General features: G+C 33.1%; 1 protein-coding gene across 9 annotated transcripts in view; it reads left to right on the top strand.

Annotated features, from left to right (window-relative positions):
- The window catches only part of enc (encore), a 75,869-nt gene extending 61,708 nt beyond the window's left edge, over nt 1–14,161 (top strand). For all 9 annotated transcript variants that reach the window (XM_065506278.1, XM_065506276.1, XM_065506277.1 and 6 more), the window contains 7 exons: nt 6,093–6,427; nt 6,493–6,668; nt 6,731–7,018; nt 7,087–7,465; nt 7,566–9,772; nt 12,543–12,648; nt 12,724–14,161. In XM_065506278.1, coding sequence (XP_065362350.1) covers nt 6,093–6,427; nt 6,493–6,668; nt 6,731–7,018; nt 7,087–7,465; nt 7,566–9,772; nt 12,543–12,648; nt 12,724–12,785 — 3,553 coding nt within the window. In that variant the 3' untranslated portion in view covers nt 12,786–14,161. The remainder of the gene's footprint in view (nt 1–6,092; nt 6,428–6,492; nt 6,669–6,730; nt 7,019–7,086; nt 7,466–7,565; nt 9,773–12,542; nt 12,649–12,723) is intronic.
- Nucleotides 14,162–14,450: the final 289 nt, after the last annotated feature.

Raw genomic sequence — 14,450 nt, 5'->3', positions numbered from 1 at the left:
TAAAAAAAAAAATTGGTTTCAGTAAAAAATTATAAAAAGGCAATGCACCGATCCTCAAAAAGGCATCATGCTTATATAGCCCAATATATTACTCAAATACGTGCAAAGTTATTTTGCTATCACATGGTAAATATCATCGCAATAGGGTATTTTCTAAAAAACTCAGTTTTTGGAATACAATTTCCCCGTTTTAGGAATTTTGGTATTTTAAAATAAAAAGTGTAACGCCATTGATTTAAGGACATTCGGATCTACACTATTTCCAATTTTTGATGTATTATCTTTAACCGTTGAAATTTTAAATTAATTCAAACTTTATAATTTTTTAGTTTCTAAGGTAAATGACGTCCGAAAAATTCATAAAATTGTTTCACTTCACCAAACTATTAAGCTTCAAGTCCTAATGTTTTCAACAATACTAACCACTTATACAAAAAGCTTATATTTATTCACCAGGAGCTCCACAAACCTTGCGCCCTTTTGAAATATTTTAAAATTTTTTTTATACATTCCCTGCAAAATGTGTTTTTGAAAAAACGTAAAAAATATTGCCATTTTTTCATGTTCCAACTTTGGATGCTTGTAACTTTTTATAGGGATGAGATAACTGTTAGCATGTTTTTTTTATTGTTTTCGAAATTTTATAGCAAATATAGATAATATTTAAAAAAAAAATTCGAACCTTCGAGCAGAATTAAAAAAAAACAAATAAACCTAAATATCTCTTGAACTAAAAGAGATAACTTACATATATTTTGTAGATCTCTATATGGACTATTTACATTTTAAATTTCAGCTCATTCGGATCATACTTGTATTTTTGGAGATATTTTTAAAAAATGTGAGACCCGATATAGTGTGTAATTTTGCTAATTAAGCGTAAAGGGCTCTTTTTTCTAACTTTTGTGTCTTTGATCCCCATAAAATTCCACAATATAACTCTGACAGTAAGAATTCTCTCAGATATTAACTTACAACATTTTTTTCAGTTAGTATAATGCTACCTTCGATCAAAAAATTAAAACTTTGACCCACTGTAAAAAAAAATTCAGACCAGCTGGACTATAAGTTTATTCTACAAAAATTATCTACTCAACATGCCCTTTCAGAATTATAGGGTCGCTAGTCAGTTCCAAAAATGCTATTGGACAGTGTTATTATTCAGAAAATAGTATAGCTACGTGGTTTTGTCGTCGGCTGAGACAGTTCAGTCGAGTCCAGTTAGACTTAAATAACACAATTGATTTACCCTTTCTGGGGTCGATAATATCTTTCTTATTGACAGCTACGATATTGCGTTCGGATGCAGACGATTCTGGTGATGCGTATCTCGGATTCTTCGGGACTTCAATAATCATCGGCTTTTTGTATTGGCATGACTGACTAACTGGGCTGTTTGTCACAAGCGATAGTTACGGATTTCTGAGCTAGTTTTTTTCTTGTTATTTAGACATAGCTTAACACTCTGTTAAGTTAAAAATTAAACAAATTTTGCCTGGCTTTAACCAATGCAATGATTGTGTTTCTCACTAATTGATTACGAATTGTAAATTTTCTTAACATTGAAATACTTTTCAGTTAAATCACTTGTGCATTCCTCAAAATTTTTCATATAAATATGGCAATACTTTTTTTTATAAAAAAAGCAACTGCGTACATAACTTTTTTGTAAATTTTAACTTTGTAAAAGTGAAATTATAACAGCGTTTTTAATATTAAAAAAGTGAAGATTTTGGTACAGAAATTGATTAAAAATGTTACAAAAATAAATTATTAAAACGAAAAAACAATTACACTTTGAAAACTGAAAGTGGTTTCATTCCGAAAGAAATTTTCGTATTACTTTTTGTGAAGAAGCGAAATACGGAATTAATTCCACTTTCAATCGGAATGGAATTCTGCGACAGGCCTGTATGTATTTTGTAAATTCCGACCTTCAGTTTGACCATAAGGTTTAAACGGACAACTAGCCAGCAAATGGACAGAGTGAAAGCCATCAATATTTCACTTTCTGAGTTGATCTATTATTTTACAGTGATAAAAAGTAATACAACATAAGAATTATAAAAAAATTGGAATTATCATCTCTTTACATTGAATAAAATTATAAATATTATTTTCTAAAGACATTCGCTCTGCTATAATTTCGTATGTTTATATAGTGGGTAAATTTCGATCCAACTTATTTTTAGTCAAACTACTTAAAATTATAGGAAAGTAATTTATAAAAAGTTAGAAGACTCTAGCTATGACAATTTTTAAATATTCGAAAATAACTATGTACATATATATTTACTTTGTAAGTTCTGATACCACCAAATTGCATACCAACTACCTACAATGTACAAAATAACAAATGAAAAGTATTGAGAATCAAACATTCAAGATATCCATTAAACAATTAACCGAATGTAGGACGGGTTACCCAACCTGTTCCGATCTCGGACATTTTTAGCTAAACTTCGTACAGTGGTAAGCTTAAAGACTTTCAAAATTATTGTTCTCCAAATATTCGAAAATAACTATATATATTCACCTTAAATGCAAATGGACGTAACTACACAACAAATATGGTTATTTTTATCATGCTCATACTCCATGCTCACACAAATGTTTAGACCCCTGCGATCAAAAATTACAACTTTATTAAAGAAATTCAAACTCAAAAAATTGGAAAGTATACTTTATTATTATTGATTTATTATATCGTTTGCATTTAAGGTGACGATATATTGTATGGAAGGTGAAACTAAGCCAATTAGGCACATAGTCAACCTACTTGCAATATTAACGAAATAAACCCCTCAAAGTTTTACGTATTTATCTAATACAATTAAGCAGATATTTGACATTCCCACGTCAGTCGGTTCTACGCACCGGAATGACTCAAGTTCACTCGCCAAGGGCTGTCACCTCATCAACCACAGCTGCTACAACAACAACATCCAGATATTTGATAATATATATTCATTTATTTATATTCATTCATTCAGTTCAAATTTTACATGGAAGGTTTTTTTAAATATCTTTGGTTCAAGTCGAATTATTACCGTGAAATTGAGTATGTATGTACTATACATTTGCATTTATTATACCCTTCACCTTCGTGCGAAGGGTATATATAAGTTTGTCATTTTGTCTGTCTGTAGTCAGAAAGTGATTATGAGTCGATCGGTATACTTTAAGGTGGGTGGTAGACTAATATTTTTGGGAGTAACAAACATCTGCACAAATCCAATATAAAAACCGTACAGTGATAAGAAATTGATTGATACAAAGTTTAAATACTTTTAAAATTATAGTTCTCCAGATATTCGAAATTAACTTTTTACTTTGTATGGGAGGTGCAAAAACTCCCGTTCCCATCCGTCCCATTGCACAGTGGATCCGCCCATAGGCCAAAAATAAATAAAACGATGACAAAATATTTAGACAAAATGCATAAAAATTGTCTCTCAGATATCCAATCTTTTAAATGGCAAACCGGTTTTTGCTGGAAATCTAACGGGACTTTTTAAAAATAAAATTAAAAGCATGAGCAAATATTCATTTGCAAAGCGCAGCTGAACGCTGGATTTGCAAACATGCACTTCAAAACGGTCTTGCAATTGCTGTAGTCTACAAAATTAAAGTATTTTCAATGAATTTTGAAGTTAAAGGTATTTATTTTATCTTTAGAAAATAATAAAACTAACTTGTGTTGTAATTCTTGTGAAATTAATGTTTTAGTTAACCTATATATTTGTTACTTTTTTGTATAACTTCATTATGTTTACTTAAAGTTTTAGATGTGTTCCCCCAATATTCCCCCGTAGGGTTTTTTCATTGTATTTATCAGATTCTTAAGATAATAAAAGTGCTGAAGTTAGTTGCGGAAATTTGCGGATGGGCGTGTAATCTTTAATATACTAACTCGCCCTACAGAGGGATGGCTTCATAAATTTTTTTTGCAAAAATTATAAGCTGTGGTCGTAGAGCGCTGAAATGAAATTTTATCAAAATCGTCCACCCCCAACGCCCACTGCCCATACAATCCAAATTGATTTTTTCGCATAAAATTGTTTATATCCAAGCAAAAGTCTAGAAATTTGGTACATACATTTATTGAAACCAAAAAGGAACTCATGCTGAGTTTCAATAATACTTCCGAAAACAATTATTTTTATTAATCGAAACAAGACACTCCCACCTTTCATTTTATTAAAAAAAGAGCTTGGGGGAAAGTGGGGCTACATTTTTTTTCTCCATGGAAAATCAAAAATACAATAATTATTAGAGACTTATAGATTTGGGCATATCTTCTTAACTGTTATGGTATCCCCATAATTTTTTTTTTTTATTGATGTGGAAATGTTATATTTTTCAAATATGTTAAAGGTAAATGGTATATAAACCACTGAATTGCGTGAAAATATAAGTAAATTTTTGCTTAACACCCTTGCAAGGACTTTACTAGCATGGACTTTTTTAAAAATAAAATAAATTTTTTCTTAAAACTATAAGTGTACATTTCATCTTTAAACATTTCTCTACAAAACTGCATCATTTGATTGTTGAAATTAAGTGTTTGAAAAATTGACTTTTTGACACCAAAATCCCTCTGTGCGCCGTCTTATTTTTGCATCGGTACATAAAAATCTGATCCATGGAGCTGAGGTAAGCAAGCATGTAGTAGTGTCAATAGGTGAATTGTCGGAGGAAGATGCTGAAGCGAAAAATAAGCATATAAAACAGTTTAGATTGCAACATACCCGAAAAATATCGCGCATATAACTTTGTATAACTTTTTAATTTAGTTTTTTTTTCAGTGTATAATTCAAATGAATTAAAATGGAATAAAAATTAACTAAAATTGTTTAAAACAAACGAATTTTCATACTGAAATATTTTATTTCAAAAATTCATAAAACAAATCTAAAAGCAATTAACCCTTGAAAAATCAAAGGGCTACTGTGGCTAAAGCTGTTAATATTTTTTCTAAAAAATTTGCGGACTTTAAGTTTTTCGGGCATGCTATGAGGTGATAAATTTTGAAGACCCTACCTTTTTTAAAAATTTCAGTGGTTTGGCCTTCTATAAGGTACAAACCCAACAAATAAAGAAACATACATTAATTATAATATAGATAGATTCATAAATCACCTTTTGTATGTATTTTTGGTTTTCCTTGATTCAATGCTCACTTCAAACAAAGCAAAGATATATGCATTAGCTACTTTGGATGTAATTAAGATGTCGTTTGTATAGTATGACTTCCATTATTTTTTGCTGGGTAGTTATGGTTATTTTGAAAACAGTTTTTTGGAAAATAAGACTTTTTAGTAAAACGATTACAGTAAAGATGTGCTTGAGATAATTTGTATAATTTGGTTTTATTTGTGCTTGCTTATATAACAATTGTGCCTTTCTATAAAATGAATGATTATCTTTAAAGTCTTTTCACAGTACGTACTCTATTATTTCCATGCGTACTGCATTACAGCCGATTTTTTTTTTAGATTTCAAAGTGTGCCGAGTGGGACATTGTTAAGTGCGCCTCGAGGTCAAAGGTTCTGACCTTTGACCTATATGCAAATTTTTTATTTATATAAAATAAATTTGTAAAAATCGGTAACTTTTTGCATTATTTTACAGATTAGATTTATTTATTTCAATGAAAAGTATAGTAAAATAAATCTTTTAGAGATTAACCCTTATATCTCCTTTGTTCTTTAGTATTTTTTATTATTTGATGCAAATTATAGATAGTAAAATTTTTATATATCTGAACTTTGAGCTCAATGCACACCCCCAAAGCATTGTCCGTTTCGGCACTGAAGTTTTAGACCTAGTGTCACAATATTCCGCCCTCAAAATTCGAACATACATTTGTTCCATACAATGATTGTCACTCTAATATAATAAATTCGTCTTAGACTTCATTTATTAAATATTATACAATACTAGGACCAAATATTCTTCTTCGAATAGTATTTTTCTATAAAACTCAAACTAAAATCCTTAAAAAAATTTAGATTAATCCTTTCAAAGTTGGTATCTGCAATTGTACAACAAGATTAATGTTTGCGTTTACTTTTTTGGAATATTTATAGTACTGTTTATCATTACGATCCGTCTAACATGCCGCCGGCACAAGCGCTGGCAAGTGGTGGCAATGTCGTCAACAGTGGGGGTGGTATTTATCATACAAATCAAAATAATTCGCCCCCACAACAGCATTCAATGCACAACCCCATAAAGAAGCAGCACAAGGGACATACAATGCAACCACAGCCCCAACAGCAGTATAACAAGATGGAATCAACAACTACAGGAGCAACAAATAGTGGCGGCGAATCAGTATCGGAATCATCGACCCAAACAATTAACGTCGGTGAGGAAGTAATTCCATCAAATAACATCTTGGATGTCAGTTATCAAGAAGACGGTAAGTGCGAATAGTAGTAGTAGTCAGTTTTGAACACATTAACTAATGGCTGTAACATATTTCAGATTTATGTAACCCGGATGAAAATGATGAATGTGATAATTCGGTCAATGGTTGTCTCAGTATAACTACAACTACATCAACTAAAAATTACGATCGCATTGAAGTTCAAAAGTTTAAGAATCAAGCAACTAGTCCTAATATACCCATTAATGAAAAGGATGATCTCGTAAAACGGGAGGTATTAAATAAAACATTACACATTTGATTGTATGACAACATGTTCAATAATTATATCTTTAGCATTCAAGCCAGACTCCGATAAATGCGACTCCAACACAGCAATCACAATTGCAACAATCACAAACTCCACAGCAATCTCAGACGCAGAACCGTGAAACTCCACACTCTTCGCGCTCGACGCCATTTAGCAATAGTGATACATTGACAAAACGTTCTTCCGAAGAACCGAGGGCGACAAGTTGGACTCAAAGCTACCAGGCTCCTGATGGTTCTACGGTATTCCATACAACAGCCACACCCAATAGCAGCGCCACTAATCCTTATTGTACTACCACATATCAGCAAGGGGTATGTGTTGTGATATTCTATAGTAATATTTATATTTATTCTTTCGCAATGTCTATATGTTTTTTCAGCCTGATGGAAGCATTTACGCAGTGCCACAAGGAATGATTTACGCTTATCCTCCACCAGTTGAAGGGGAATTTCAAGGATATTTTATGCCAGTTTTTGATCCCTCTCAACAACGTAGTGATACCACCGGTCTTTTGCAGCCCGGAACCCAAGCTATATATCCAGCGGGTGGTGCAACAACGATGGTACCCGTAGCTGCTTACCCGACCACACAGTTCGCCACAACTAATGGTGCTCCGATTTACCCCAGTCAAGTGATATACTCCGGCGAACAATTTCAACCAGCTCCGTTGACGGCAACAGCTCCAGCATCTGCTACAGCCCAATTGCAGCAAATACCAATGACAACTTATCCGATTGGATATCCATATCCATACAATGGTAAGTGAAACCGCATTATATTTCTAACTAATAGTTTATATATACAAGTATGTATACCTGGATGTATATTTCTTTGGTTATTTTCACACTTGTAATCTAGGATACTGGGGCCAAACCATGACATACTATGTACCTCAACAAGCTGTTCCCGCCACCTCACTGTTAGCTGCACCACCTCCATCAGCACCTGGTAATGTTAGTCACGTCGCAGGCGGCGTGAACACGACTGGTCCGAATGGAGGCAATTCGACGGCTGGACCGTCAACCAATTCCTCGAATACTACGAATAATTCATTAGGCCATGCTGGCAGCGGTAACACACCGAATACCAGTCATCAGAATGGCTCCCTTACAACAGGATACCAATCACATGTACATACAGTTGGCGGTGGTGTAGGTTCCAGCCACAGTGGTGGTACAACATATTATGGCACTGGTCGAATCAAGCGTCCCACTCCTCCACACTTCACTAGTGCAGGAACTAATGGTGGTCATCAGGTTTTAGCTGCTGCGTCTATACCCAATGGTGTCACGACAGCCACATACCAACTAGGACATGCAGTTCCTACACTCACGTTGGCGGCAGCAGCTCCTCAAGCCACAGCCGGAGCCCCAACAACAACAGATCTCAGTGGCGGTGGTGTAGCTCCAACAACCGCGACCATGTACGCTTTACCACAACATGCTACAATATTTCCAGCAAATATGTTCCCATATGCCACAAATGCCGCTGCGCAAGCCATTGGTCCGCAGTCAGGCGCTAACATGGCGCCTCAGACAACTATTATCCAACCACCTGTCAATCCACAAGGTCATGTTACAGGAGGTCTAGCTGGTCAAGCGAATGCCACAGCTGGCGCCATTCATAATCCTCACCATTCAAATACTGTGATCACGCCCTTCTACACCACAACACATCATCATGCACCGCATCCGGGAATACAATCCGGTGGTCACACAATACATGCTCCTGGTCCGTCTGCCATACCCATAGTGGACCCGGCGACGATTACAAACGTAGCGCAACTTGGACCGGCCAACAATTCGGTATACAGTGGTCGAGGTGTTGGCGGTGGAAACACTGCAGGTACCTCTCAATCTGCTCCTAGCACTCCGCATTCGATGCCTTCTTCGTCGACCCTACACCACTCACAGCGAAATCCTTCTGTGTTTTCCACACCACCCATAATGAACAACAATGGAGGCAATTACAGTAGTTGCAATTCTACGCCTCATTACTATGGAAATGTTGAAATTTCGCATCAAGCTACCCTAAATGCAGGTGGAGGCAATAATAGCAACAGCCCTCACAATTCATACGTATCATCCTCGTATGAAAAGCGAAACAACACTAACAGTGGAGGAGGAAAGAAGCCTCTTTCGTATCAGAGCGCCAGTTTAAGCAGACAAAATTCAACAAGTGGTGGTGGTTACAATGGTAACGGCAAGCCACCTGCTTTGCATAATAACAACAACGATACTAGAGCTTCGCCAAGCAGTAGCACTAACTCCCGACCGCATTCAATAAAACGTGGTGGAGGAGGCGGAGGAGTATCCAATGACAAACCACAGACTCCGCTACTAAGTGGACCGCCCAGTTTTGTTGGTAGTGCCAATATGCAGAACACTAATAACAATAACAGTTATCAGGCTATTCCAAATGCCGACATAGGCACCGGAAATATTCCTATAGTTAATGTTTCTAAGCCACCGATTCGGCTGAATGCAGCTGCTGCAGCGTTCCGCCAAAAGGGCTCTACTACAAGTGGTGGCGGCGGCTCCGCTGTGGAATATCGTCGCAATCCGGCATCACAGCGCAATTCGCCTGGTACAAATGCCAGCAGCAGTAATGACAACAGCAACAACAATTCGCCCAACAGTATACACAATTCTTCCAATGCTGCCACACCCATTGCTGCTGGATGTTACGCACCATCGTACATGATTAATGCTCAAAATAATGGAGGCGAACTAGCTCCAACACATCCAACATCGCTTTATATAACAACTGCACCAGCTCGAGGACCTGCACACATTCCACCCCATTTACAATCAGCAGCAGCAAATGGTGCTGCTCTACCGGCAGCAGCTGCGGCAGCTACCGCTAGCGTACCCCAACAAGCAGCTACAGCTGCTTTAGGTGGAGCTGCTGCTGCAGCAGCAGCTGCTGATGTGGCAAATGCTGCCGCTGTAGCAGCCGCAGCTGCTACTGTTGCTCATCACCATCATCATCAACCGCTGTTGGGTACCTATAATCCGGGTGCATCAGGATTGTATTTCAAATACGGACACACGTATTTTGCCCATGTACGTATTCATTTATAAAAATATACATAATTGTTTTTTTTTTCCTAAAAATTAAACATAAAAAATACGGCGTTTAATTTGAAAATAAAAATGTTTCAATTATTCTTTACGAAAAAGTAAATTTTATTTGAATTCATTCCATTTAATTTTCATGCTCCACAAATCTTTTACATTTCGATTATGAAAATAAAACTTTAACGAAAAACTTGCTAGAATATGTGTCAAAACTTCCAGCTAATAGAGCCCATACACAACACCATCGTTATTGAGCAATCAAGTGATTGTGCATGCTAGTACAAAATTAATTTTTTTTAAATTTTTTGGAAACGGTTATAATGAATAATGATAAAATTTGTGGTGAACTTATTGTTGCTATTATCCTAAAATGAAAAATGAGCAAAAAAATCGTATTTGGATAAAGAAATGGATAGAAAACAAAGGGGAACTAGAACATACTAAACTTCTAAAAGAATTGACAATCAGCGCAGAAGGTGATGATGGTACATTTTCCTTCTCTGGAACATTCCTGATCTTCCGAAAATTGAGATTATCGTAATACCACAACGAAGACTCAAATACATCACCTGTTCCTGCAGCAGATTTTTCACTTTTTTGGTCGAAAAACTTGTAATTTGTTCGAAATTTGTTCTTTTTACCTCTTTTTCTCTATCTGCTTCTTGGTCCACCTGTTTTAATTGTTCTACCATTCCGTACTTTTAACATCCCATAGGCTAGGCATTGTTTACGTTCGAGAAATGCTCCCCAAAATATTTTTTCTTTGGCATTCATATTTAAATTTTTTTATTTTTTTGATGTTTTTGCCATGACGATTTTAATTTTATGATAAAGCACCAGCAGCTGGTACAATCACACCACAAGCTCATACACGGTCAATCAGCTGGCACAAGCACTTGATTGCACAATTATATGGTGTTGTGTATGGGCCCTATAAGTTGCATAAATGAATCTTTTATTTCAAAAATCAATCAAGCAACAAAAAAATTTACTATAGAACGAGTGTATGATGACTAATAGTTATTTCAGAAAAAATTTATATACGAGGGATTTCATGTCAAGTGAACCAACTGAAATCGATGTCTTCCGATCGAGATGAAATTAGCACCAATGTTAGTCCTATTGGATAGTAAATTTTTTCAACATGATCGGTCAAGAACTCTCTGAGTTAGAAGAGGGTCAAAATTTGACATTTTGGCTAACTGGTGTTTCTTCTCATCCATTTAACTTATTACTTGAAATCCCCCATATATACGAATATTATGTTAAACGCTTTAAAAAGTTAATTTGCTATTTTACTTTTGAAGTTCCTACTAAAATTTGAATATTTCGTATGATGGTTGTTTGTTTCAGAAAACAGTTAAATGCAAAATTAATATTATTTTTTGAATATACGTTAATATAGATAAAAAAGTGTTGTGTTTACCAAGCAGTTACACAGATGAATAACTTTCATAGGATAAAATATAAATTTTGTAAAAGTAATTTTGAGGTTGCTAGGAAGTTTTCTTTGATTTACTCAAAGTCATTAATTTGTTGCTAGACGGTTTTTGAAATAATCGATTCAAATAAGGGAAGCAATACACATTAACACGTTGATAAAAATAGTATAACTTATTTAAAGTAGTTCTTCGCTAAAAAGGAACTCACAACGAATCTAACTTAAACAGATACTTGTTGTGTTCGCGAAATTGATAATATATAATAATATGTATACATTATTACTGGAAGTTAGGCGATTCCGTTTTTTTTTAAACTTGTAACGAGAGTTCAACATAATGTCGTTGATAGAGAACTTTATATTTGTCTCTGGACAATTTTTTCAGAAACATATATTTAAAACATATGATTATATATTTTCGAAGGTAAACAAAAGAAAAATTGTAATTTATAGTTTTACTGCAAAAATAAATTTGTAATTACTTTTTAGTGCTATTTTTACTGCATATATGCATTTGTTGATCAAAAATGATTTTATTATTAACTTTTTGTTTCTTTGAGATCCAACAGCGTTTTAGTTTTTTGAAATGGGCATTACTAATCAAATGTTTACAAACAGAAACATACAAGATTAAGTGTAAATTTGTTTTTACTTTCTAAAAGTTACTGGATAATTTTTACTAGAAAGTACGCGAACACACCTAAAAAACCAAAGACCGTTTTGTAAATTTTCTATCTTGATATTTTATAATAGTTTTGTTAAAAGATCTACCAATATTTAGTTTTGATTTCACGAACAAGATAGAATTTCATATCAAAATGTTTTGTGCGAGAATGGATATTTTTGATGTCTAATAATTTCAGCAAGTTTGTAATATCGGTAATATTAAAATTATGATCTTTAAATAATATTTTCAAGCATGTAAGTTCTTGAGTAACTAGCTTCAGCCAATGAAGCATGACCAGCTCCTGTTGAAGACATAGTTGCTTGCTTTTGATTTCAACGTAAATTAGTTGCTTCTCTTAATTGAAATACGTCACCTGCTGAATGCATAGCAACAGTAATGTCAGGACTTGTGTTGTTTAATAAATGTAATAATGAATCAATTATAGGTCTGTATAAAACTTTTGGCTCTAATTATACATGTTTGATGATACATGTTCTTTTATATAACCAACAATCAATCAATGGTATTTTAGATCAACCGGAAGTTTTTTCCTCAGGAAAGAACTTTGGTAACTTAAATTTATACTGACTGTTAAGAAATTGTTTGTATGAAAATTGTACTCAAAATATTTTATGTTTCATTCACAGCCTTCCGTAGCTTTACCAAATAGTCGCCGTTCTCCATCGACAGATTTGAGGCCTCCGATTGCACAAATGGCTGGCATGTACCCCACAGTCAATATGATGATACCAGGTATGATATATATATATATTTGTTTGAGATAAATTTACACATTTATTAACTATATTATTTTTTACACATAAACAGCTCAACCGCGACATCCAGGACGACATCCAAATCCCAATTATAAAGGAACACGGCCCCGTTGATACACGCGTTTATATTGAGGACGTGGTTGTCTCAACAATATCGAGGATTAAAAACACAATGACGCTATACCAAAAACCTTAATATAGAATAACATAAGTTTAATTAAACAACTATAGAAATACAAAAAGATACAAACAAAACAAAAACAATATGTAACTAATCTAGAAAATACATTAAGTTTAGTTAACAATAATTATACAAAATTACAACCATACAACCAGCAGAAAACAATAGAAGAAAATCTACAACGGTAAAAGAAATCAATGAAGAAAAATCTCTTCCTCTCAATGGGGACAATGAAAACTGAAAATCAGATAAACGTATATTCAATATTTTATATTTTCCGGCCTATTTTTTCCCCAAAACATTACAAGAATAGAATATGGGAGACATACAAAACATATAAAATGAACTAATTTTAATTTAATACGAATAAATTGGCTTTAATAGGTAGAGAAAAAAAAAGAAACTCACACACTCATATACACAACAAATTTAAATCAATAATCGTCATCATCATCATCAAATACATACATATACATGTACGAACGCTTTCATATAAATACAAACATACATGTATCCATAGGTCGACAAATGAAAATATATTCTATAAAATTCTATCAGTTAAACTATACGATTCAATCGGAATTACAATAATGCAATCGAAGGATCAATTCAAAAGAATAAACTGCAAAAAGAAGTACAGGATTCTTGATAAAGAAGAAATCTTGTAAGCATTGAGAATGAGAAACAACTAGTAGATGCGTAGCAGCAATTGTGTGCCATTTAGAAAAGAAAAAAGTCAGTCATTTAAAATATAAAGAACAAAAAAAAGAATAAAATATGTACACAAACAAACCCACATCCAGTCTCCACATAGAAACCACCCACATTTACACAACACTCACATTCAACATTAATCACTCATATACATAAACACACACAGTCACACATACATACACACAAACATATATATTTATTTATTTATAAATATATAAAACAATTAACTTAATTATTATAGTAATTATAATTATTTATTACACTCACACACACACACACACATATTATATATATATATACAAACAAACAAACTTAAATACATAATTTAACTCTATACATAAACACAAATGCTAAAACAAACATACAAAAACAACAAAACCTATAAAATATATTAATTTTATAGTATTTAAAGAAATGAAATTTACTATATATACATACAATATATAGACATATATACATATATATATCTATATATATATATACATATTATAATTAAATAATATTATTATTTATAGTTACCTAAGGTAGCATAATGAAATTATAAAAAATAAAATATAAAAAAAATTTAAATAAAAAAAAAATACAATATAAAAAATTCCTTATCTTATTGAGATCATTCATAAATTTAGAAATAACTGCATGTCGATATTTATTTCGATTAACTGTTGTAAATTAACTTGATTTTTTCTTTTGATATAAAAACTGAATTATTGTCATTTTCATCCATTCGATTATTATCATTAGGGCCATTAAATAATTATATGTTTCTTCAAATTTGTATAAACTATTTTTTTTATTTTTGTTTTTGGATTTATTCGTTATAATTTTTTTGTTTTAACTTTTGCATTTCGTTAAATAACATTTTAGGTTTATTTAATACAAAT

Source organism: Calliphora vicina, chromosome 3, assembly GCF_958450345.1.
Source record: "Calliphora vicina chromosome 3, idCalVici1.1, whole genome shotgun sequence".
Lineage (NCBI taxonomy): Eukaryota > Metazoa > Arthropoda > Insecta > Diptera > Calliphoridae > Calliphora > Calliphora vicina.
The sequence above is the reverse complement of the archived record's forward strand: the minus strand, read 5'-3'. Positions and strand labels throughout refer to the sequence as shown.